The 22,345-nt window shown below is 40.1% G+C and overlaps 8 protein-coding genes across 8 annotated transcripts; 3 read left to right on the top strand and 5 right to left on the bottom strand. All coding sequences in view use genetic code 12, as the record gives it.

Annotated features, from left to right (window-relative positions):
* Nucleotides 1-1,108: 1,108 nt before the first annotated feature.
* On the top strand, nucleotides 1,109-3,690 carry CHS4 (Chs4p). Its single transcript, XM_064916349.1, has one exon. The coding sequence runs from the start codon at nucleotides 1,301-1,303 to the stop codon at nucleotides 3,497-3,499; it is 2,199 nt and encodes a 732-aa protein (XP_064777636.1). The 5' UTR covers nucleotides 1,109-1,300; the 3' UTR covers nucleotides 3,500-3,690.
* A 1,669-nt stretch (nucleotides 3,691-5,359) lies between these two features.
* On the top strand, nucleotides 5,360-5,893 carry RCT1 (Rct1p; the record flags this gene model as incomplete). Its single annotated transcript, XM_064920453.1, has 1 exon — nucleotides 5,360-5,893. The coding sequence occupies one exon, from the start codon at nucleotides 5,360-5,362 to the stop codon at nucleotides 5,891-5,893; it is 534 nt and encodes a 177-aa protein (XP_064777635.1).
* Nucleotides 5,894-6,006: 113 nt separating this feature from the next.
* Nucleotides 6,007-9,219, bottom strand: KIP3 (tubulin-dependent ATPase). Its single transcript, XM_064916348.1, has one exon. The coding sequence runs from the start codon at nucleotides 8,813-8,815 to the stop codon at nucleotides 6,062-6,064; it is 2,754 nt and encodes a 917-aa protein (XP_064777634.1). The 5' UTR covers nucleotides 8,816-9,219; the 3' UTR covers nucleotides 6,007-6,061.
* Nucleotides 9,220-9,829: 610 nt separating this feature from the next.
* On the bottom strand, nucleotides 9,830-11,716 carry LAC1 (Lac1p). The gene has a single exon (XM_064919225.1). The coding sequence runs from the start codon at nucleotides 11,321-11,323 to the stop codon at nucleotides 9,971-9,973; it is 1,353 nt and encodes a 450-aa protein (XP_064777633.1). The 5' UTR covers nucleotides 11,324-11,716; the 3' UTR covers nucleotides 9,830-9,970.
* Nucleotides 11,717-14,289: 2,573 nt separating this feature from the next.
* On the bottom strand, nucleotides 14,290-15,450 carry SSN8 (cyclin-dependent protein serine/threonine kinase regulator; the record flags this gene model as incomplete). Its single annotated transcript, XM_064921375.1, has 2 exons — nucleotides 14,290-14,489; nucleotides 14,613-15,450. 2 exons carry the CDS (start codon nucleotides 15,448-15,450, stop codon nucleotides 14,290-14,292), a joined length of 1,038 nt encoding a protein of 345 aa, XP_064777632.1.
* A 1,650-nt stretch (nucleotides 15,451-17,100) lies between these two features.
* On the bottom strand, nucleotides 17,101-18,374 carry RJT20DRAFT_17154 (uncharacterized protein). The gene is made up of 5 exons (XM_064919222.1): nucleotides 18,278-18,374; nucleotides 18,104-18,116; nucleotides 17,866-17,917; nucleotides 17,542-17,741; nucleotides 17,101-17,483 (listed from the first exon to the last, which is right to left on the bottom strand). Exons 1-5 carry the CDS (start codon nucleotides 18,308-18,310, stop codon nucleotides 17,263-17,265), a joined length of 519 nt encoding a protein of 172 aa, XP_064777631.1. The 5' UTR covers nucleotides 18,311-18,374; the 3' UTR covers nucleotides 17,101-17,262.
* Nucleotides 18,375-18,384: 10 nt separating this feature from the next.
* RJT20DRAFT_124826 (phosphopantothenate--cysteine ligase) lies at nucleotides 18,385-19,815 on the top strand. The gene has a single exon (XM_064916347.1). The coding sequence runs from the start codon at nucleotides 18,592-18,594 to the stop codon at nucleotides 19,630-19,632; it is 1,041 nt and encodes a 346-aa protein (XP_064777630.1). The 5' UTR covers nucleotides 18,385-18,591; the 3' UTR covers nucleotides 19,633-19,815.
* SAM50 (SAM complex subunit) lies at nucleotides 19,816-21,670 on the bottom strand. Its single transcript, XM_064916346.1, has one exon. It carries the CDS (start codon nucleotides 21,419-21,421, stop codon nucleotides 19,919-19,921), a length of 1,503 nt encoding a protein of 500 aa, XP_064777629.1. The 5' UTR covers nucleotides 21,422-21,670; the 3' UTR covers nucleotides 19,816-19,918.
* Nucleotides 21,671-22,345: the final 675 nt, after the last annotated feature.

The following is a 22,345-nucleotide window of genomic DNA, read 5'->3' as shown; positions in this document are numbered from 1 at the left end:
AATGACGTACATTGCAGACGGAAGACGGAAGGATCTAACTCAGTTCATTTTTAGACAGACCCATCAAAACAAGATGTCTAAATTCAACAAAATGTACACAAATCAACATCTTTTTGGGAACTCGTGCTTTGAAATCTGTATTCTATCTATTTATATCACCAAAACAGAGGCTTTTTTTCCATTTCCGGCGTGGTGCCATGGTGATCTTCACAAGAACTTACTTTGGCCTCCTAGTTACAGGCCCGCATCGGTGGCCTCCCAAGACTAGTTTTCGTGGCTGATATGTACACTATCACTTGGCTGTAATCCTTATCACGGTGAGACTAGCGGTTTCTGTGCATCGCTGCCGTGGTATCATATAGCTCGCGGTTTCTGTGCATCGCTGCCGTGGTATCATATAGCTCGCGGTACGTGCCTAGAAATACTTGGTCCTACGTAGGGCCACTGGTTTGGTTATCGAGAGAATCTCAAACGAGATATTTTCCCGCTGCCCATCGACATACCATTGTACTACATACTCCACAGCACCAGCGAATAGAACAGTGGTCATTGTGAAGCGTGTTTATCATGTATTATCATTCTATATCATTCTGGCTTGAACGTAAGTTGATTTTCTGCCAGAACTGACCTTCTGCTATGTTCAAAGACGATTATCAAAATTATTGGCTTTCTCTTGTAGATCACATTTCTGTGAAAAATACACCGTATCTCACCATAAACTTCTTCCCTGTTTTTCTATTCCATCTTGAAAACTAAAACGAGCATCTTCCACCGCCAACACACTCACTATTCACTAACGAACGATAGTTATTCGCGTGTCCCTCTCACCCACCTCCTCCCATTTCTTTTCGTTCCCAAACGCTCAATCCACACTTTTTCTCCCACTTTTCCTCTCAATTTCTCTCACATTTCCCTCACATTTCCCTCACATTTCCCTCACATTTCCCTCACATTTCTCATTTTTCCATTCCCTCTCACTAAATTCCCGCTATTCTCCCTATTCTCCCCTACCGTGCCTCCCCGATCCAGTTCCACTCTCACCGCGACACAGCTTAAAACTTTCGCACGCAGTACTACCAGAAAAAATCACCAAAATTTTCTTTGAGGGCACGAAATCTCCTTTTCCACAGACGTTTGTATCCTGACACAACTAGCAGTTTTCTCCTGGAAGTACGGGCAAAAATCACTTTGGCGACCTGAAAGTACATCAGCTCCATTAGCGACCTCTCCCGACGACGTTGCTCCAACCTGACCCCCTTTTGAGCATTTCTTACCTTGCCGCTCAATAGATGTATCAACCATGAGCACACATCCGTACCGTCAAAAGGTCCCCAGTGCCAGTACTGAGTCTCCGCCCGCCAACTCGGCGCCATATCCACTCGATACCGAGTTCCCTAGATTTAGTCTGGGATCAGCCACAACACTCACAGCTGCCACCCAACCGTCTCAGTCGTCGCTGCTGCTTGGAAAGTTCAATGAAAGCACTGGTAACTTAGGCAGTGACACGCCAACTATCGCCGACAGCAGTAATAGTGGCAGTTCAACACAAGAAATTTCGAGCTCCAAGCAGAGCAGCAGTACTAGCAATGGTGGTGGTAGTAGTGGCTACCAGACTCCATTGGACGAATCGCTTCAGTACAGCAATCACAGTTCCGCTGTCGCTTCTCTCCAGCAAACACCAACTAACAATAATACCCATAATACCAATCTTCACCATCATAATACAAATAGCATTAGTAGCAACAACAATAAGAGCACCGCCAATAACTCTGGTGTCCGCTCTCCTACCATTTCATCAACTCCATATCCTGTTTATGATGCTCTGACTCCACCACCGGTGTTTGCGTCAAAAGAAAGTGTCACGGTGATCTCTCCGTCTTCGAATCCACTTTCTGCCACATCATCTGTAACTAACTTCAATCTCAACCAACAGAGTGGTTTAGATAGCCAGGTATTTTCTAAATCGGAGAATAATCTCACTACTCCAGGCCAATTTTCGAAGTTTGGCCATAACCGTTCAGTCTCGCTGTCTTCATCATTCTTCTATGACAAGGATAATGCTTCTATGGTAGACTTCTCCCAAAATGTGATCCAGCAATATTTGGGACTGAACCTGACACATCTTTTACCTAGAATTAAAACTATAGAGCTCTACAGAAAGAATGCCAGAAAATCAAACGATCCAACGGTCTTGTTTCAATATGCTCAATATATGCTTCAGACTGCTCTTCTCTTAGATGCCGAACCCAATGTTGGAGCAGGTACTGGAAGCGGTTCAAGTAATGGATCACAGGGATCTCAAGGATCAAATAGCAACAGCAACGTTAATACCCCTTCACAATCTTCAGAAAACTCTCCAAGAAGAGGGCCTTTGGATAGGGAACACAGTGGATCTTCGCTCAATATTATAAAGTCACATAAGAAATCTGCTTCTCTTGATTTCAGTAGCAGTGAATTCACTGATGGAAGCCCTATTGATGATAAGAAATTAAAAAAAGCGCTTTTGAAAGAAGCCGTTCATTACTTAAAGAGATTGTCTGACAAAGGATATGTAGACGCTCAGTATTTATTGGGAGACGCCTACAGTTCTGGAGCTTTGGACAAAGTCGAGAACAGGGAAGCTTTTGCATTGTTTCAATCAGCTGCAAAACATGGACATGTTGAGTCTGCTTATAGAACCTCATATTGTTACGAAGAAGGTTTGGGTACTGGAAGGGACGCTAGAAAGGCAATAGAGTACTTGAAAATGGCAGCTTCCAAGAATCACCCAGCTGCTATGTACAAGTTGGGTGTTTATTCCTTCTACGGAAGAATGGGCTTGTCCAATCATATTAATACAAAGAAAATGGGTATCAAATGGCTTACAAGAGCCTCTAATGTTGCCAACGAGTTAATCGCTGCAGCTCCATTTGAATTGGGTAAAATTTACTACAATGGTTTTCAAGATATTGTCATCGTTGATAAAAAATATGCTTTGGAGCTCTACTCTCAGGCTGCTGCATTGGGACATATTCAATCCGCCGCATTATTGGGTCAATTTTACGAGGTTGGTGAAATAGTACCACAAGACAACAACCTCTCTATTCATTATTATACACAAGCAGCATTGGGAGGTGATGCAGAATCAATGTTGGCAATGTGTGCTTGGTACCTAATTGGTAGTGACCCATACTTGCCTAAAGACGAAGGAGAGGCCTTCGAATGGGCGAAAAGAGCTGCTTTATGCAACCTTCCAAAAGCACAGTTTGCATTGGCCAATTTTTACGATAAGGGCATTGGCTGCATCAAAGATGAGAAAGAGGCTCAGATTTGGTACAAAAAAGCGGCAGAAAATGGTGAAGAGAAGTCGATTACCAGAATCACGGACAAGGCTGCAGCTGGATCTTTGCAAAAGAAGTTGCTTAAGAGGAAGTCCAGCAGCACTTTGACGGGCCACGAATCTGGCCAGGGCACTAAAGTTAGTAACGCAGCACAAGACAAGGACTGTGTGATCATGTAGAGGATGGAGACAAGCGGGTCCTTCAATTTTGACATCTGCATTCTCGTGTCTGGAATCAAATTTCCTTCACTCAATAGAGAGAGGGTTTCATCAATTCGTCATTCCAGATGGCCACAAAAAATACACAACAACATTAACACAAAGACGTAGCTATTAGGGGATTCATACATATTTTTTTTAATCTGCTGTATATACTAAACTATATACGTACCATCATATTTTATTCATTAAACGAGCTAGACTTGTTTCATAACAGAATAGTTGTGAATTAAGGTGGGGCTGTATCTTGACTCTTATTTAGGCAACGTCGTACCTCCATCCCAATTTTAGTCCGTCGGCTCACTTTATTTCGCGAATTTCGTTCACCTCCTGACTTTGTTTTTACTTCAAACGTTGTGACTGTTCATCTCTTCGATATTTCTTTTATTGAAAGATTTGTAGACCTTTTTACCATTATGTCATTACACCGAAGATCTATTACAGAGGGTCCTGGTTTCTGGGGTGTACGCGTGTTACCTGAAATTGGAGAGGTCTGGTAAGTCACCTCCACCTTGTTACAACGACATAGCGACATATTAACATAGCGACATAATTTGATGCTTTCTTCAGAGTAGAGTTTGGTCTTTCTAGGTTGTGAAACAATGACCCCAACTTCTGTTCAACAATCTTGACCTTAGTACATGAGTAGATCTAACATCATGTAGTGGAGTTCCTGTTGCTAAAACACTGTCGTCCTGCAAAAGTGCGGTCACTGGACCTACATCCCATGTCAAAGCCCATGGCTGCAATTGGCTCAGTTAAGAGCTCTTGCCTATTGTACTTTAAATATCCAAAAATAACCAACACAGGAACATTTTTAAACCCCCACAGGAACCATATAGTTTCATCTCACAGGTCACCTTTATTCCCTTAAGTCGTCGGAGAATTCATTGTTTCACCAGGGAATACTCCTTTTTCATTGTGCACACCATCGACCACTGTATTTTTGTACGACCCAGCTTTTAGAGTGCACATTGGTGCCTGTTCTACTGGCTGTCTTAGCTAACTTTGAAACATGAGATGCCACTGATGGAAACTGAGCCTCATATATGATTCAATTCGAGAAAGCCGTTCTAGCATTGCCTTCACAACTTTCCTCTGTCACTGGATAACAAAAAGCGAGTTTTTAAGCCACAACTGGTGAAAATGTCAACACTCCTCAACCCAACTAATGGTTTCTCCATCATTGTAAATTTCACAATTATAGAGGAGGTCTGGGAAATTGTGCGGGATCCGGATTGGAAGGGTATCCGCGTGTCCCCTGAAGAAGCTTGGCACACTTCAATTATTCAGGACAGGCTGAAATAGCAGTGTGACAAGTGTTCCAATTTGTGGTAGAATAGTAGAATGGCTGCAATTTCTTCGAGCAATGCCTTCTTTAGACCCCTGGCGTCATTGCCACCATGTAAACATCGCCCACCATTAACTTCCCTATCTTCGTCGGCATATATTCACCAGTGCGATCTCGGCTAAAATCAACTTAAGCCTCTTTTGGGTGCAACCATTTCCACCCGTGCTAAAAATCCTCCTAAGGCAGCCCCAGCCCCAGTACTGAAATTTGCAGACGAATTTCGGCATATGGCTGAGAAAGATCCAAGGTGTCCGTGACTATGGTTCACGATTCACTAGGACACATGTCCGTTGGGTTGGTAGGATTGTTAGCCTGCGTGTTCGGAAATAGCTGGTTGCAGGAGGTTGGGAAGGAATTGGGGATATAAAAAGGGTAGAAATCGCAATTGCCCTGGGGTCAATGGTAGAAGTGTTTCTCATTATCAATTTTATCAATTGAATCCTTACTTGATTAAATCCTACTGTATTGCAATGTCCGCTAACGAATTTTACTCCTCCGGAGAACAAGGTGAGTACAAGCCACAACAATCCAACTCCCAACAAGGTCAAGACGGCCAAACTGGTGACAGAGGTCTCATCTCTACAGTTGTAGGTGGTGCCGCTGGTGGATTCGCTGGTGACAAGTTGCTCCCAAACCACCCTCACGTAGGTGCTATCTTAGGTGCCGTAGGTGGTGCTTACGGTGCTAACAAGGTCGAAGATGCTTTCGAAGACAGAAAGGAGAACAAGCACGAAAACCAGAGCCAGAGTCAAGGGTACGGTGGTAACAACGAATACGGTTCCGGCTCTCAAGGTGGATACGGTGGTAGACACGAGGGTGGTGAAGGCAGAAGACATGAGGGTGGATACGAAGGCAGACAAGAAGGTGGCTTCGGTGGTAGAGAACATGAAGGCAGAAGACACGAGGGTGGATACGAAGGTAGACACGAAGGTGGATTCGGAGGTAGAGAACACGAAGGTGGCAGACACCACGAAGGCGGCCGCAGAGATGACGACAGATACTAAGCAGTGTCTGAGGTTTAGTTTGATACTAAACCCTAAGTTGTCACAATTTTAGAATTATATATTAATCGGTACTAAAATAATACTGCAATGCAAAGTGTATGCTAAACTTGAATATCACAACATTGTAACAAGCCTAGATGCGAAAAATGTAATAAATAGGTGCAAAAATTAGTCAACTTTCTCGGAGCCATTACTTTCTATATTTCTAGCAGAGTCACCATTCTCTAACATATTGAATTGACTGATAACGCTCGTAGGTGACATAGCCATTCCCAATTTGTTGGGGGAAGCGGGTATAAGTGATGGATGTGTATTTGCGCTTGCCAATTTGATGCTGGCTTGTTTGTTAAGCAAGGGCAATTTTGTAGATGCTGTTGTTGTGGGGGATGCACTAAGGTTAATTGAGAGGCGCCGGTTGCTGAAAGAATCTGCTTTCTTTCCACGCAGTTTGGATATATCTTCCAATAATTTACTATTTATGTCCGATGCTATTGGAACAGGGGGAGATTCCAAGTTTGGATCGAATGCCAATTCGAGATCGTCACCAAGGATGGATCGGTCAAGGATAGTGTTTCCTAAAGGAGAATCTTCAGGATCACTTTTCAAAGTGGTATTTTGAAATGTGTATTCATCCACACTTGTATCAAAGGTGGTATCGCTTCTTGGAATATCCCAACGAACTTTCTTTGTATTCTTTGCTCTTTGAGGCGAGAACTTTGGTGTAATGGGTTTCTTCGCAATCGACCTCTTGAATTGTCTAGAAGGCGATGATTTCAAAGGCGAAAGTGGTCCCCTCTTGCTCTCACGAGGTTTTGGAATGGATTTTGAGTTAGTTGGTTGGCTTATAGCATTGTTATCTTGAGTGAGTGGAGGTTGCAAACTTCTTGCCATTTCAAGCTCAATAATCTTCCTTTGCATGAAAGCCGAGGTGAATTGTTCGACTGCTGAATCGTACTCGCCATTGAGTAACATCTCAAGTGAAGTAATGGTTCCTTCGACAAGCTTTTCGATTTCTGCGTCATCGTCTATGTTTTCTTTACCCATTCTTAGATGCACAGATACAGAGTTCAGAAAATTTCTGGCCACATAGTAGAAATCTTTTAATTCATGAACAAGATGATCAAAGAGAATTGAAGAATTGAATAAAATATCTCGTTCCAAGGATTCCTTAAGTGATCCGATTTCCTTCTCAAAGATTAGAGTGTTATAGTCCGTCCAGCCTTCATTTTCTTTAAGCTTCTTCAACACTTGTTCTGCAGATTCATTAAAAATGTAGTCAATATCATTAGGACGTGAGTATTGGGACTCTAATTCAGGAATTTGGGAGTCTATCTTGGAGATAAGCTGTTCACATAAATTAGCCATTGTATTGAGAATAGTGACGTCTTCTTTATGCTTCATTACTTTATAAACTCCTCCCAATACAATTTCTGTCTCGATTCTTTGGAGAAGCAATAACTTGCGTTTTGCAAGAATGAAATATTTCTTCCACTTTTCCTGGCTTTGATTATTCAACGACTGCTTGACATTATCTATGCTTTCCAAAAGTATATGAAGACATTTGTCATTCAATACTCTTTGCTTTTCTAAAGTTTGTTCAACAATTTTATTCTCCCTTAATCTCAACTCCTCGATTTCTTGTTTTTGCTCTGTAATCATTTTCAAATATGAACCAACATGTCTATCCAAGTTATGCAGATTCCTTATTAGCTTGGTTTTAATTTCTTTAGCACGATCTGCATATTTTAAGGTATTTAAAGTCTCATCGTAGTGTTGGGACAGTGGAGAAACACATACTATCATGACTGTTTTGCAATTTCCACCTAGAGAAAACTTTAGTAACCTAGTCAATTTGGAGTCTCTATATGGTACATGATTCCTTCTCCTAGGATCACAAAGGGCATTAATACAGTTTCCCAAAGCAAGTAAAGATTTGTTTATGTTGGCGCCTTCGTTCAATCTGATGCCTCTATTCTTTGTGGCGGCTGCCCTTTCACTTCCTGCTAAATCTATGATGGATAAAGTAGCAAAAGTATGTTCTTCCTTTATATCTGCTGTTCGATTCTTTTGAACGACATTGATCTGTAATACTGCGTGAGATCTGGAGGACGTAGCATTAGCTTCTGTTGGAGACGACGTTCTATTCTGATTTCCTTTCAATATCATATCCATGACTTCTTCAACGTTAGCTGGTTTATGTGACAGAAGATTCGAGACTGAAATCTTATTGTTGCTGTCTTCTCTTAGCACTAACTTCTTGAAATCAGTTTCCGGATTCATTAAGTCCCGGATAGTTTCGTTGTATATCTCTAGAAACGATAAACTCACGTCTATGTGCTTGGTATCGGACAATGATTCGATTTTATCATACAACTCCTTCATTGTTAAAAAGATTACGCCCGGTTTATCTGGAGATCCCAGAATAGTGTGAGTCTTTCCACAGCCCGTTGCTCCATAGGCAAATACTGTTGCATTAAACCCATCCAATACACTATCTAGCAATGGTCTTGCCGTACTTCGGTAAACATCATCTTGTGTTGCGTCTACGTCAAAAAGCTTGTCAAAAACGAATCTGTGTTCTCTTATTCTGGATCCTTTAAGTCCATTGGGAAAGGCATTCTTCTGCATTCTTGCCAAAGGATTGGTTTCTGGCGGATCAAAGATTAGCATCTTATCATCCACCACATCTATGATTTTTCTTATGCCTCTAGGGGTCAAAATAGACCTCTTCGACGGTGTATCTTGATTTGAGCTAAACGACCCATCTCCTAGAAAGAAAGGGTCATTTTCTGTTCGTACCAAGTTGTTTTCTTCTATTGCTGTGAACGGCCTTACTCTTACAGCCACTGTGATTGACGATTCTCGGCTTGCTTTTGAGCCGCTCGAGCTGGAAGAGGGACGACTTGTTTCTATACCATTCATGACCACACAAGATGAATAGAGTCAATGTAGTTCCCTCAATACCATGTATTATCCAGACGCTTTTACTTTTTTCTAAAAACAAATTCTACAATACTTACTCTTTAACCACAAATATTTTCATATACCTTTTCGTTTCGCCTCTAGCCTTTCTATTTATCCAATCCGTCTATACTATCTGTACAGATTACTTCTAGGATAACAACGTAGTTAACAAAAACAGTACTGATATCTATGGTAAATATGTGCTGTATATAACCTCGAATAGTTGTAAACATTCCCAAATGAGAAGAAGGCGCGTAGGTGTGTATATGGGACGCGGTTTGATTTTGCATCCTTAAATGCCAGACTGTGTAGAAGAATGCTGTAGGTGGTCTTAAGGTGTTGTTTTATATTGAAGAGATGAGATGAACTTGTGAAGTTGGGGTGAGTCAGTCAGGGGGTGGGGATTGTAAGTCTATTGAAGAGGTTTGCAGAAAGTAACTATTTAATCCCAGAAAATAAGAATTTTAAAGTAATATGAATCATTTGTATTAAGTTACTGAGATCGTTCTCAAAAATTGCTGCTTGGATTGCTGCTCTGAGTGAGTACTCTCTACTACACAGTCTTCAGTGCTGTCTGTTTTATAGGAGAAGGATTTTCCATTGTGACATGCACGTTAACTGAACTTCAGAGTATCGTCCATTGTGTTTTAAGGTACTTGAGTATATCGTCAACTACTTGATCCAAGAGGATATCGGAAAAAAAAGAAAAATGGGGGAGCATTGATTGTGACCAAATTTGAGTATTGTTGCAGCATTAAGGTTGGTTAAATGAGAGCCAAATAAATGCTGCAAAATTAACCATTTCTCTTGTATTTCTCTTGTCTTCGGCATTCCCTCAAAATCTTACACTTCTACACTATTCTTTCATAAATGAGTTTTATATATTACGAGGAAAGCAGACTTTTATCGCGACACGGTACGGATCATTTTGTATACTAATCGCATCATTATGGTACATGCTATATACGTTGCACTAGCGTATACAAAGCTTGGAGTCATTATTCCTGCTCTATAGGAGAATATTCAATTCCAGTCATAATAAATGCTCCGAGCTAGTTCTATCTATCTCTAGGATTCTTTTCAGAACATCGATTAGGCGTCATGCCCGTTGGATTACCTATCTGTGGATATTTCATTCAGTTCATCGGTAGAGTCTTCATATTTGTCGTCCAAACTGGCGTCGGAAGATGTCTCCTTATCGTCGATTATGGTGGCCTCGGAAGACCCATCCTTTTCCAACAGTAAATTAACTGACGTTGGATCATAAAGGTGGCTCTTTGGTACATGGACTTCTTCTTCTTCTACATCTGTGTCATCTTCATCACTTCTGACATCTTCAGCTCCTGTTCCCGTAACGACTTTGTAGGCAACCTTCACGATCATGAACATCCAGATAATAATGAGAAGTTGAAGTCCTCCCAAAAGGCCCAAGAAGGTATTAATAACCGGAGGAGTCCAACATCTCTTTGCTTCAACTCCTGGAACACACAAACTATCCTTCATTAAATCGAAGGATCTGCTCCATGTAAGCCAGAACAAAACATTGTAAAAACCATGTCTTGTGACTATCCATGCTGCGAGGAAGACAATGAACATCACATCACAAGCTTTGGTGAATCCAGCATATCTCAACATCTTAGCAGCAGCCAAGAAAATATCCACGGAATCCATGATCCAAAGGATCATGTGTCCAATTCTTCCAAAGTAGTAATAGTATGATCCTACGACGAGACAGCAGGTAATTATATGATGACTGAACATTTGATAATGATCTTTTCTGTGCTGCTCAACATTAAGCACAATAATCTGTTGAAACCAAAATGCTATTGAAATAAGGTAATACATCTTGAATGCAGCAGTCATCTGATAGTGTGGCCAACCAGCGTATATGTTATCCAAGTTAAGGAAATATGGAGATCCTACGTAGAGGATCAAACCATATGATAAAGAAAAGGAATAGTATACGAATGACCAACTTTGTTCAGCAAAACGAACCTTGGCCTTCTTCGAGTAGATTTTGCAGAAATGTTTGGCAAACGGCTCAAAGCACCACTGCATGAGAATTGATCTAATGAATAGTAATGATACGAGCCAGAAGACTACGTAGTAGGTATCGTCAATACTGATGTCGTAGTATCCGGTGAATGAGGACAGTATACTCTGACTGTCAGAAGTAACATTGGTGCTTGAAGCGTACAAGTCGCTTGTGGGGAATTTGGCTGTGTCGTTGTTTGTGTCATTAGTGTTCAAAATTGGTGCTTGTAGATGAAGAAACTTGTGGGTATAGCCATTCTGAGGGTAGAGGAAGTGTACAGCAAATAACGTAAGTAAGAGAAATCGTGAAACCTGTATTTGGTTACGTTCAACAGCCGCCAAGAATGATTTTTCGTATAATTTGTCGGCATCGTCTTCCTTTTTAGCCGGTTTTGGTGGTGTGGCCACGGTATGTGTTGAGGGTGTAGACATTATGAAGTGAAGTAAACGATAGAAACTGCGATGATTTCGGGTAGTAACACAGATCGGCGGCTCGGGACGTCGATTGGCAGCGATATAATGATACTAGATCCACTGGATCCAAAGGTTGGGGCTATAACTATGACTAGGTTTGACTTTTTGCCCGATTTGGTTCGAGTCTTTTCGCCGGCTGCTTGAGGAAAAGACAAGTGTTTTAATGATAACCAGAACTAGCGCAACGGAACGTTTGGATGGGGAGCGCTGCCGTATGGTCCTGGAACAGTGGTACAATTGTGGAGCGAGGGTGTTGACGGTTATGGGCGCTATATCTACCACTGTGAACGCCAATAGAAAAACCGCTATTTTATGTGTTCCCCGATAAAGAACACAACTTGCTTGGAACTGGTAAAGACTCAGCGGTAAACTTTCATCAGACTCTGATTTTCTCAGGCCGTTGTTTTCTCAACCATTCCTTTTAGATTTTTTTTCCTCAACACGTTTAAAATTTACTGAGATGGGCACGTGAGTTGGGGGTTTCGAGGGTGGTGAGTTGAGTTAGTGGGTGAGAAATGTTGCTGTGAGATCTGGTGAGTGTGAGTGAGAAAGTGTGAGTGAGATCTGGTGAGTGAGAAAGTGTGAGTGAGTGAGAAACACAGCGTGGGGAGGGAGATTGGAGTGGAAGAGGACGATGTGTGAAGTTAGAAGTGAGAAGTGATAAGCGAGGCGGGAATTGTCTTCTATTAAGTGCGAGGGGAATGGGATGGGAAATACGAAATAAGATTGTGTAGATAGAGATAATTTACAGGTGAAGCATGAAAGGGGGAAGTGGCAACGGTGACAGAAGTGACAGAGTGGTGTGTTTTACCATGTGTGGGTCAGTATCGGGACGAGAGTGTGGAGTGTATGAGTGTATCGGGTGGAGTGTATGTATGTAAAAAGAGAAACCTTTACAGAGAGAGAACAAAGAGAGGAGTGGGAGAACAAAGTGAAGCTGAAAGTATAGAAAATCATTGAGTATGGTCACATGTTTGAGTGATCCACATAGAAATATCATCTTCCATTTGGATGATGGTATAATTCACATTCAATGACATTGAACTCTTTTATGGCGAGACCAGTGTATGTGTGACAAATTACATTTGAATGTGATGACCTAACAAGAGCTGTACAGTTTTAATACGCTTCGCAGTAAACTGAGCAACGTAGTGGTAATTTTTTTTTTTTTGTGAGGCAGACTGTGCAGAGGCGGCTGTGTCAATGGCTGCAGCTGCACATTCACAGTAGCCACTCAGAGACTGCGAAAGTAAGCGAGCTGGTAAATGAACGAGGCAACGGTTGATCCAGAGAATAGGGAGAATCCATGAAAAGGGGGCATTTATCGTATTAGAATAGCATTCAAGTTATTAGAATAGGAGTTTGCGAGTGCTGGTGCTGGTGCTGTTACTTTACAAAAAGACTATGGGGTTAGTGTCTACAGAGTACTTGTAACATGAAGAAAATTTATAGCGTATACTTATTTTAATAGTCCCTGCAAAAAGCCCTAACTATACGAAACTCACGTTTAATAAGGTTTCTGGTACGTCCTGCATAATTCAACGATTCATGGGAAGCATCCATGACGCAGTATATAAAGTCCAATGACAGTTGTTTTGGTCAGTTCAATGAATGTCTTCTCCTTCACCAGTAAGCTACTTCCTATGTTTCTTCTATGTTAGAAATCATCACTCTATTCGTCTCCAAGGTAATTATCTTTAAAATTTGAGGCCTGGCTGGAATTATGTTCTCGTCTTTAACGGTGGAGTAATCGAACAAACTTAACAGACTGTAAATTCTTGAAAACTGCTTGGTCTATCATTGACGTAGGTTATCCAAAGTGAATGAATAATCAGGTGAAGTAGCTTACTTTGACACCTTCTTTTCAAATTCTTACGCGGTGAGAAATTGTCGTGTAGATCTTCTTGAAATCGTAGAATCTTAATAGCTGCTAGGAAAAGGGCTGCTTAGAATTTCGCTGAAGGGGACCACTCTTAAGGCACTGGCTTGGGTACTGGTGAAAGTTCAATCCATTACTTCTCTCTGGAAAGTAGGCATTCAACTCGCTAGCTGATAGGGGTCGAGGCTGTAGAAAGACTAAAACAAAGGTTCCATCCTTATAAAAATCCATAGCCATATGGGATACTCCATTTCGTCATCATATTCACCACGATCACCAGTAAAGGCTTTGTGTACTTCCGGTGGAGTTCAAAAAGGAGGTTCCTATTTAAGTAGTGTCTGTAGTTTTCCAAAATGTTCTATTTATTGTGACATTTATTATCTCAACATATCTTCTATTAACTGCTCCAGCAAATGAAGACTTGAAGAACATGACAAAGCTAATCCTCCCTTCCGACACCCACAATTAGACTAAATGAAGCAATTCGATTCGATTCCTCAGAAGCTGAATTCTATTTTAGTACTCTACCTCGTATTAGTCGAAGAAATATCAAAATGGTGCTCCTTAATTGTAGGAGTCAAAGCTTCATGCAATTTAGGAAGACTCAACAAACGAATGTCTAGAGATACCCGATTATCACTGAGAGGAATAATTTACCAAAACTACCGCTGGTCTTATCAACTCGGGTAATTCGATATATGATATTTATCAAGGTTTCTTTGTGTATGTTAATAAACACTAAGTATCCAGTTCACCTTGAAACGGACAGGTGGATCATTTTTTACGATATTATCATTCCGAAGTAAATTATGGAAGTTGTGAGTATCGGTTACATGCCAGAGGCAAATTGGGATTGATGACGGTTAGTAACTTTGGATGAGGTTCCTCTAAATCATGTTATCGAAGATAGCAGTCATAGTGTGAGAATGCCGTAGACCCTCGACATTCATCCCTTGTATCGGATACCTCTTGCATGCAAAGACCCCAACCAGATGCAGAATGACATATTATAGTCCTCACAGGAGGAATAGCAACCTCTGCTTGATCATTGTCTGTTCAAAAGCATTATTTGTAAAGCTTTTTTAACACTCTGTTCGTTATATCTATTCCATAGCACGTAGATATTTATCATGTCTTGCAAAGCTTCGACGACTTCGTCAAGATTAATATGTGAGTGGTCCAAAAAGTTCATAAATTTGTTGATCTTAATAGTTTCTTCATCCAACTTCATGTCCTGAAAGGTTTCTAAGTTATTAGGATTTGAAGAATCTCCTTCGTTTCCGTTATCGTTGCCGTTTGCAGTACCTGGACCGCTGTTGTTAGTCGTCGATCCTCCACTGATTCCAGTGCCTATTTGACCGGTACTACTAGCTGTACTGGAAATGTTCTGAGCTGCTCCGGAACCGGGCGGATTAGCCAAAATCATTAAATCGTCGATATGCATGGCTCCACTGTCAGTATTTCTATTGAACACGCTGGAGTTGTTGTGACCATTATTCGAACTTGATCCGTTATTAACCCTAATAGATGAAAGATTCTTTTTCAACACAATTGTTATATATATGGATGCTACTGCTATTATGTGAGGCGGTAATAGCAAATGCAAATCTGTAATGTAACTGTCATTAATAAGTGACCAAGCATTTTGAAGTTCATCGTCGGTTAACGTTAGACCATAAAGTGACGTATTTTCGTTCAAGAAATCCCGTATCTGAATCAAAGATTTGTAAGGGTGATGCAAGAATAGGAACAGATCCATTTCTTCTATCAAATAGAATTCAAACTCTGCTAACTTGGTAAGATCATGAGGAATGTATTCTGGCCATAAATTTCTAGCCTCGTTAAGAATCAACCGAATATGTTGTGGACACTCTTCGATCTTGCATGCTACGTAAAGACAAGTGGTGACCAATATGTAAACGTTGATTTCCTTCAACAGCACTCTTGTGAGGAATCGACTGAGATAGATTTCAGCAGTTGCCAATGCTACCTGTCTTATATTCAAACGGCGGCCAAGCTTGATAAGTAAGTTGTGAAGGTATATGCGCATGTTATAGTCGTAATGGATGTTGGGGTAGTCTTTTATGAGGCCATTTTGGATCATCTTCCGTTCCAATAGGAGAACCTTTCTTCTAGCTTCAAGAAGAGAATGACGGGTAAGCTGCCATTTGTTTCGTTGGGACGAACTCCAGAAATCGGCAGACATGGTATTTTTCTCAGAAGTAGATTTTACAGATCGGATAACTTCTTGCGTTAACTCGTAAGGTATATACTTAACTTAAAGAACATAACTATAGCCGCTATATCTCTGGAACTCAAACGAAGAACTGTCATTTTGGTCTCATCAAATTAGTGAGATTGTCCCAGTGCGGTCCGGACAGATTCCTGAGTTCGGCCAAGAATAGCGAGAGAAGTCGCAGTAGAAAAAAGGGATCCAGCGAGAGAAGTAGTGTGAGAGAGTGAGATAGAGAGAGAGTGTGTGTGTGTGACCTTGATAGTGAGATGTTCCCCATGTTTCGGTTTTTATTCCATAAGCTAATGGAGCATTGGAATAGTAATGGTTATTTGGGGTAGATATGAATAAGGTGACGGTTTACTTAGATGTAATGGTATGCTGTGGTAATGTAGTATTTGAATTGAAGTGGACTGTTGGAGAATTGTGTATGGTGTATGGGTCTGTGGTGTATAGCGTCTATAGAGTATAGTGTATATAGTATATTGGCTAGTATAGTGTAAAGTGTATAGTGTCTAGTGTAGTGCCTAGTATATTGTCTAGTATATGTACTCTATAATGAATTAATTGAGTGCATACATTCTACGGAATACTGTGAACTACAAGTAGAAGTACGGTGGGCTATACTACCGATTATAATTAAAACATATTAAAACATATTAAATGATTCTGTGTATTGGGTATTGGTATAAAACCGTCGTTATAACATCCATGTGTTGAAGATATAGATATAGATATAGTACAAAAGGAAGTGAAATTCATTGGTAAGCCAGGGAAACATGCCAAACTCTGGACTGGTAAAAGCATAGTGATTGTAGCAATTCTATATCTTAATTATGGAGAAGAAAGCCCCTCCACTAATTTCTCAACATCGGAGTCCTTAATGAAGTCCTTTTGGAAGCCGGATACATCAGTGTTCAAGGTCAAGACAGTGTAGATCTCTGGAGTTTCGGACTTGGCAAAACCAAGCTTGGACAAGTCGAGGAGCTTTGGAATGTACAAAGCGTTGGTGAAAGCAACAGCCAGTGCAAGGACAATAAGCTGTTTGAACATCACGGAATAGCAGATAAAGTGTAGTAGTTAGTTAAAGCGAATGAAAGTACCAGGGCACAAAATGGGATATTCTTAGTTACTTTATTCCGAACCACTTTTATCACAAAATCATTGCGATAGCAAGTTGACAGTCTTATCCCACTATTATATACTTTGCATTCCATAAACGTTTCTGACATCCCGTGGTTATCATTAACTATATGACGAAACGGTAAAAGTCTTGCTAAGAATTTACTGTGAGCATTCTCTCTGTATTCTTATCTTCAGACAATTTGCACCTAAATGAACCACAGCAAATTTTCTTAAAATGGTATGTTACGTCAATTAAAGTCAAATAATATACCACTTTGGTAGCAAAAGTCTCTCTAAATGGCGCCTGCGTTTCATTTCTTGTGACCTTGAATACCATCACTTTCAGGGCGATTTCTACTAAAAGGTTGCTACAAAAAACAGATTACCGCATTAGGCAATTATGTTCCATACAGGCGATAAACGATCTAATAAATTACCGTATTAGGCATTGTTATATGTTTTTCAAGGGTGCTCTAGTACATGCAATAGAGTTTAGGTACCGTTTTCTATACACTAAGCCATGACCTTGAAAGGTGATGGAAGGGTCGTGGGCTTCGAAGCAGGTGGTAGTCTTAGATTATTTCTTATTTGTAAGTAGTGTATTTTGAAAAGTACAAAACAGTGCACAAAAATGAGGCGTATCATATATTCATTTTGCATTCACATTTCACCGCAATTAGTAATGAGGACTTGTTCCGTGGGTTTATCATCGCGGTCTACAGAAACTTTCTCAATGGCATCTATTGTCTCAAAGCCTTCGATGACTTTGCCGAAAACCACATGTTTTCCATCCAAGTGTGTAACATCGGCGCAACAGATGAAAAATTGGCACCCATTTGTATTCGGCCCGGAATTGGCCATTGATATGCTATATTTCTTGTCTGTAGACTGTTAGTAATGGACTAGCTTATTTATGCCTGGAGTAAGGAAAATACGTACGATCATATGTGAAACTTTCGTCTGGGAAGCTACTTTTGCCGAATACCGTCTTTGACCCCAAACCATTACCTTTCACGAAATCTCCACCCTGAATCATAAAGCCCTTTATGACTCTATGGAAAGGGCTGTTCTTGTAGCCAATTGGTCTTCCGTTTTCTCGGTATTCCCCAGTGCAAAATTGTCGAAAGTTCTCTGTTGTTCTTACAGCTTTGTTAGTATTCCTTCTTCTGCGTGGATAGTTTAAAAGTCTTGAAATGGGCACAGAAGAATTCGTAATCCAAAATCTGAACCATTTCATCGCCCTATTCAACACTTCTTACTTACTTTGGTAATTCTTTAGCAAATAGCTCTATATATACACGAGGAAGAGATTTATCTAGATTTCAGTTAGTATTTTCAATCTTTTGCCAGGGGGGCATCTATAAAGAATCTTTATTATCGACTGATTCATTACTTTCCAATAAACAACTGGGAATGCCTTGTCCATTACCAAACAGATTCGAAATCGGCTTCTTTTCTCAATTATATCTTCATAACCCCAAAATTTCACTCGAAAACTTACCTCCAATGGATATCTATACCTTTTGTTAGTCTCTTCCGTTTCCTGTCACTCCTATTCCCTCATATTATTAACTAACTAACATTAAACTTTAAGAAACTGAGTGAAAATATATAAGGAACCCCAAACATTTTCCTCATTTCCATCGCTTTTTCCCAAATTTTTCGCTCTACTTACGTCCAAAAACACGATAGGATTGAATTCTGACATTCTCACCACAATTGTCCAAATCTTATCCAGTTATCTCTTCTAATACTTTTCTTTCTTTCTTTTCTTCTTCTTCTTCACCCTAGAATTTTTCATCACCAACCAACCAAATCTTTTTTCGCAGCGAGGCCCCACAAAAAATCAGTCTATCAGAAATTACCAGTCATCGATTTAAAGAATGGACTACTGGAGAGTGAAAATCTGTAGTAATTGTATGGTCAAATAGGAGATTCTTGTTTGCTAGACTATACCATTGCTCTTGTAGAATCACAGCGAAACATAAAATGTCGCCTAAGAAGTCGTTTCACACATCGAATCCCGAAACGGATACCGCTATCGATAGAACCATACCCGACTTCCCAGCCGCTCAGTTATCCGATGAAGATCGTTATTTCAGAGCCCACAAGCCTCCAAAGTACCTTGATGAACTCAGCGCCGAGGTATCGGAGTTTGTCGAGTTCCACCTAAAGAATAGCAAAAAGAACATCGTTTTGGTCACTTCTGGAGGCACAACGGTGCCATTGGAGAATAATACCGTTCGGTTCATTGATAACTTCTCCGCTGGTACAAGAGGTGCTACATCGGCCGAATACTTCCTCGAGAATGGATACGCTGTGATCTTCCTCCACCGTGAGTTCTCATTATTACCGTACTCAAGACATTACAGTCATACCACGAACTGTTTCTTGGATTACATGACGGAAGAGGACAATAAGGTCCAGATCAACAGAGACTTTGCTGATGAAATGCTTGTGGTGTTAAGAAAGTATAACGCTGCCAAGGAGTCTAACTCGCTCTTGCTTATCCCATTCACAACGGTGAATCAATACTTGTACACTCTTAAGACAATCAGTGAGATCTTACACCGGGTAGACACTAGAGCATTGTTTTATTTGGCCGCAGCGGTGTCTGATTTCTTCTTGCCTCAATCCAAAATGCCACAACACAAGATTCAAAGTCAGGAACTGGGAGGAAAGTTGATAATCGACTTGGAACCGGTTCCTAAGTTCTTGAGTCGTTTAGTGGACAATTGGGCTCCAGCAGCCATGATAGTGTCATTCAAGTTAGAAACCGATAACACAATCTTGATCAAGAAGGCTAAGAATGCCTTGACTCGTTACCAGCATCAATTGGTCATTGGTAACTTATTACAAACAAGAAAGAAGGAAGTTGTTTTTGTCACTACCGATGAACCAGATCAATGGATCAAATTGACGGATGAAGAGTACAAGAACAAAGAGGAAATTGAGAAGATAATAATTCCGGCTGTGATTGAACGTCACCACAAGTGGATAAAGCAAAGGAATGAGAACAAGCAAAAGTAGAGTTATTGATTGGATCAGTGATGCCAGTTATGTCTTGTGCTGATAAGTTTGTTTTTGAGTTTAGATTTTAATATACCCACTGAACTGGATGCAAAGAATAGTATTCAGAATTTTCATCGTCATGAATAGAGCACCCTTGTTTATACCTCTGTTTATTGTACAAATTAAAAAATACATACGCATATCTATTTACAATGAGAGTGATAGCATAGCAGTAGCATGTTGTGGCTGAAGTTTGATCGGTCGTTTCTATGATTGCTGGGAATGAACAAGGATCAAAAGCTGATTACAAGAATGACAAACCAATGCCATATTGCAATCCCTTTCTGGCATAATCCCTTTCATGAACAGCTAATGGCAACACAAAGTTCAATTCAAATCTGGCCATAGGATGGTTGTACAAGATACCAAAACCACAGCTAACGGAATAGTCAGTGGTCATGGCTTTGAATGCATTAAGAACACCTGCGGATTTGTCCAAAGGAATCAATTTACCAAAATTGATGAAGTTATGAATTTTGAAGTTGGATTCGGGACTAACTTTCGGAATCTTGGAAACTAATGAAATACCTCCATTGAAGAATATATCACCTCCAATGGATGAATTATAGTCTTTAGGACCAAGTCCATTGAGAGTAAACGATCTAACATCATTGGGACCACCAATATAGAATCTATCCAAGACAGAACTGGTCTTGTTCAACGAGTACAACAATCCAGACTTCGTTGAAAAGATCAAAGATGAATACCAATTTTTGGGTAACAGTAAAGCATACTGTGATTCAAAAATAGTCTTAAGATATGGAGATGTGGTGACCTTAAGTAAACCATTAAATTCAACTCCGAAACGGAAGAATTTCCCTATGGTTGGCAAGTGCTTATTGTTTCTAGAGTCATAAGTCATATTATAGATAAGCGAGGACTTGAAATGGGATCCCGATTGTACCATCACATCCATGGATTTGGAGCTCAAGTTCTCAAGAACTTTCCAGTAATTTTCCATGGTTAATTCATGATTGATATAACTATCGAATTGTGTGTAAAGCTTGTTAGAAAACCCAGTTGTGCTCACGTCTGCTTGCAACCAGTCCCATTTCCTAGTGTTAACCGAAAAGGTGTTTTCTGTGATGTAGTCTGCGTTGTTTCCGACTGGCTGATTATAGTTTAATAAATATGAAGACAGTGTTTTCGTTCCTGTGACAGCATCAAATATAAGATTTTCACCACCACCAAAGAGGTTCTTTAATTGGAATTGGATATATCCATCTCCTTCTCCATTTCCGATATTTGTTCCTGTTTTAGCGTAGAACTTTTTCACTGGAACAATGTTGAATATAGGTACCACTGAAATCGATGCACCGTTATCTGGAAACGTTCGTCTTCCAAAAATCAGACTTTGCGTTATTGTACCAGGCACTGGATGTATAGAAACCAACAAATTCTCAACGAGGTTGAGTTTGACAAAAGACTTTGAAACCTTTTCGATATTTGACAAGAACAGTTCTAAAGATATGGCCTGATTTGATGCTAGCAAAGGTTTGAATTGAGCTTCGAGGAATGTGTCTCTGAAATTCTGTGAGTTGGTGATTTGTACGTTTTTCACCTTAATTGGTTGAGACTTGTTTGCGACAAAGAGTTCCTCCATGAACTGTCTATTCTGCTCTATCATTAGGTTTTCTTTCTCTTCCTGGAGAGATTTCAACGTTTTCTCTTCCTTTGAGATATTGGTATTATCCGGGATTCGTGCCGACGAGAGTCGGTCTATCATATCGTCATGATCCAAGGACATTTTGTAATATTAGAAATATGATGACGATGAAGAAGACTAACGAGAAAACTATATTTCAAGCAATAACCAAGCAATAACCAAGCAATAACAGTTTATAACAGAAGAAACTAGATGGATACAAAAAGAGAGATACAAGAAATCAATATTCTTCAATGTTTCAATCTTCAGACTCCTTTCTACAATTGTCACAATCCATATGGTGTATATTACCAATCTTACAGTTCAATACCCACTATTCACCATTCACCATTGACAATAAACTGTCTTCTTTGCTAATCATTTGCTAAGCGCTTAACGGTTGCCTGCAAAATCGCAAAATTTGTGAGGCCGAAAGAGGAAATGACACAAAATGGCTGGAGTGAGTAGGTTGAAGGAATTGGTGATGGTGATGGTGATGGTGTGGAGAAGAGGGTAGTTTGGAGACCAGTTTTTGTGGGTATTGGTAATGGAGTAGGTTGTTGGTGATGGTATGCTGTTGAGATGAAAGTGAGATTTTAATTAAGTAGAATTGGCGTAGTTGGGGTGTTAAGTTTTCTTTAGGTGGTGGGTGGTATTGAAGACTGACAGTGTCATTTAGAGTGTAATTTTGAAAGAACTCTCCTAATTAAGAAAACTTGTACCAAGAAGTATGATAGTAAAGGTCTTCAAGTCGAAGGCAGTCATGTAGTAGGTGAGATATTTCAAAATAAGTAGTTTTGAAGATTTCAACTGAGTGAATGGCTTTATCCTTTTCTTTATATGCTAATATAGTAAGTTTAACTGTATTTTTGGCCAAAAATTTGAAAAATAGAACAAGAGTAAATCTGAAAGAGAACTTATTTAATCATGTTAAGATCCACCCTCTTGATAATGAGATTCTAGTTGAAGTGAGGTCTTTTATCCTTATACATCATTGCCGTACCATAGCTATGTATATACCCTCTA

The sequence above is a fragment of the Scheffersomyces xylosifermentans genome, assembly GCF_036884685.1.
Source record: "Scheffersomyces xylosifermentans strain CBS 12540 chromosome Unknown RJT20scaffold_1, whole genome shotgun sequence".
Classification (NCBI taxonomy): domain Eukaryota; kingdom Fungi; phylum Ascomycota; class Pichiomycetes; order Serinales; family Debaryomycetaceae; genus Scheffersomyces; species Scheffersomyces xylosifermentans.
Note: the sequence above shows the minus strand (reverse complement) of the source record. Positions and strands in the feature narration are given on the sequence as shown.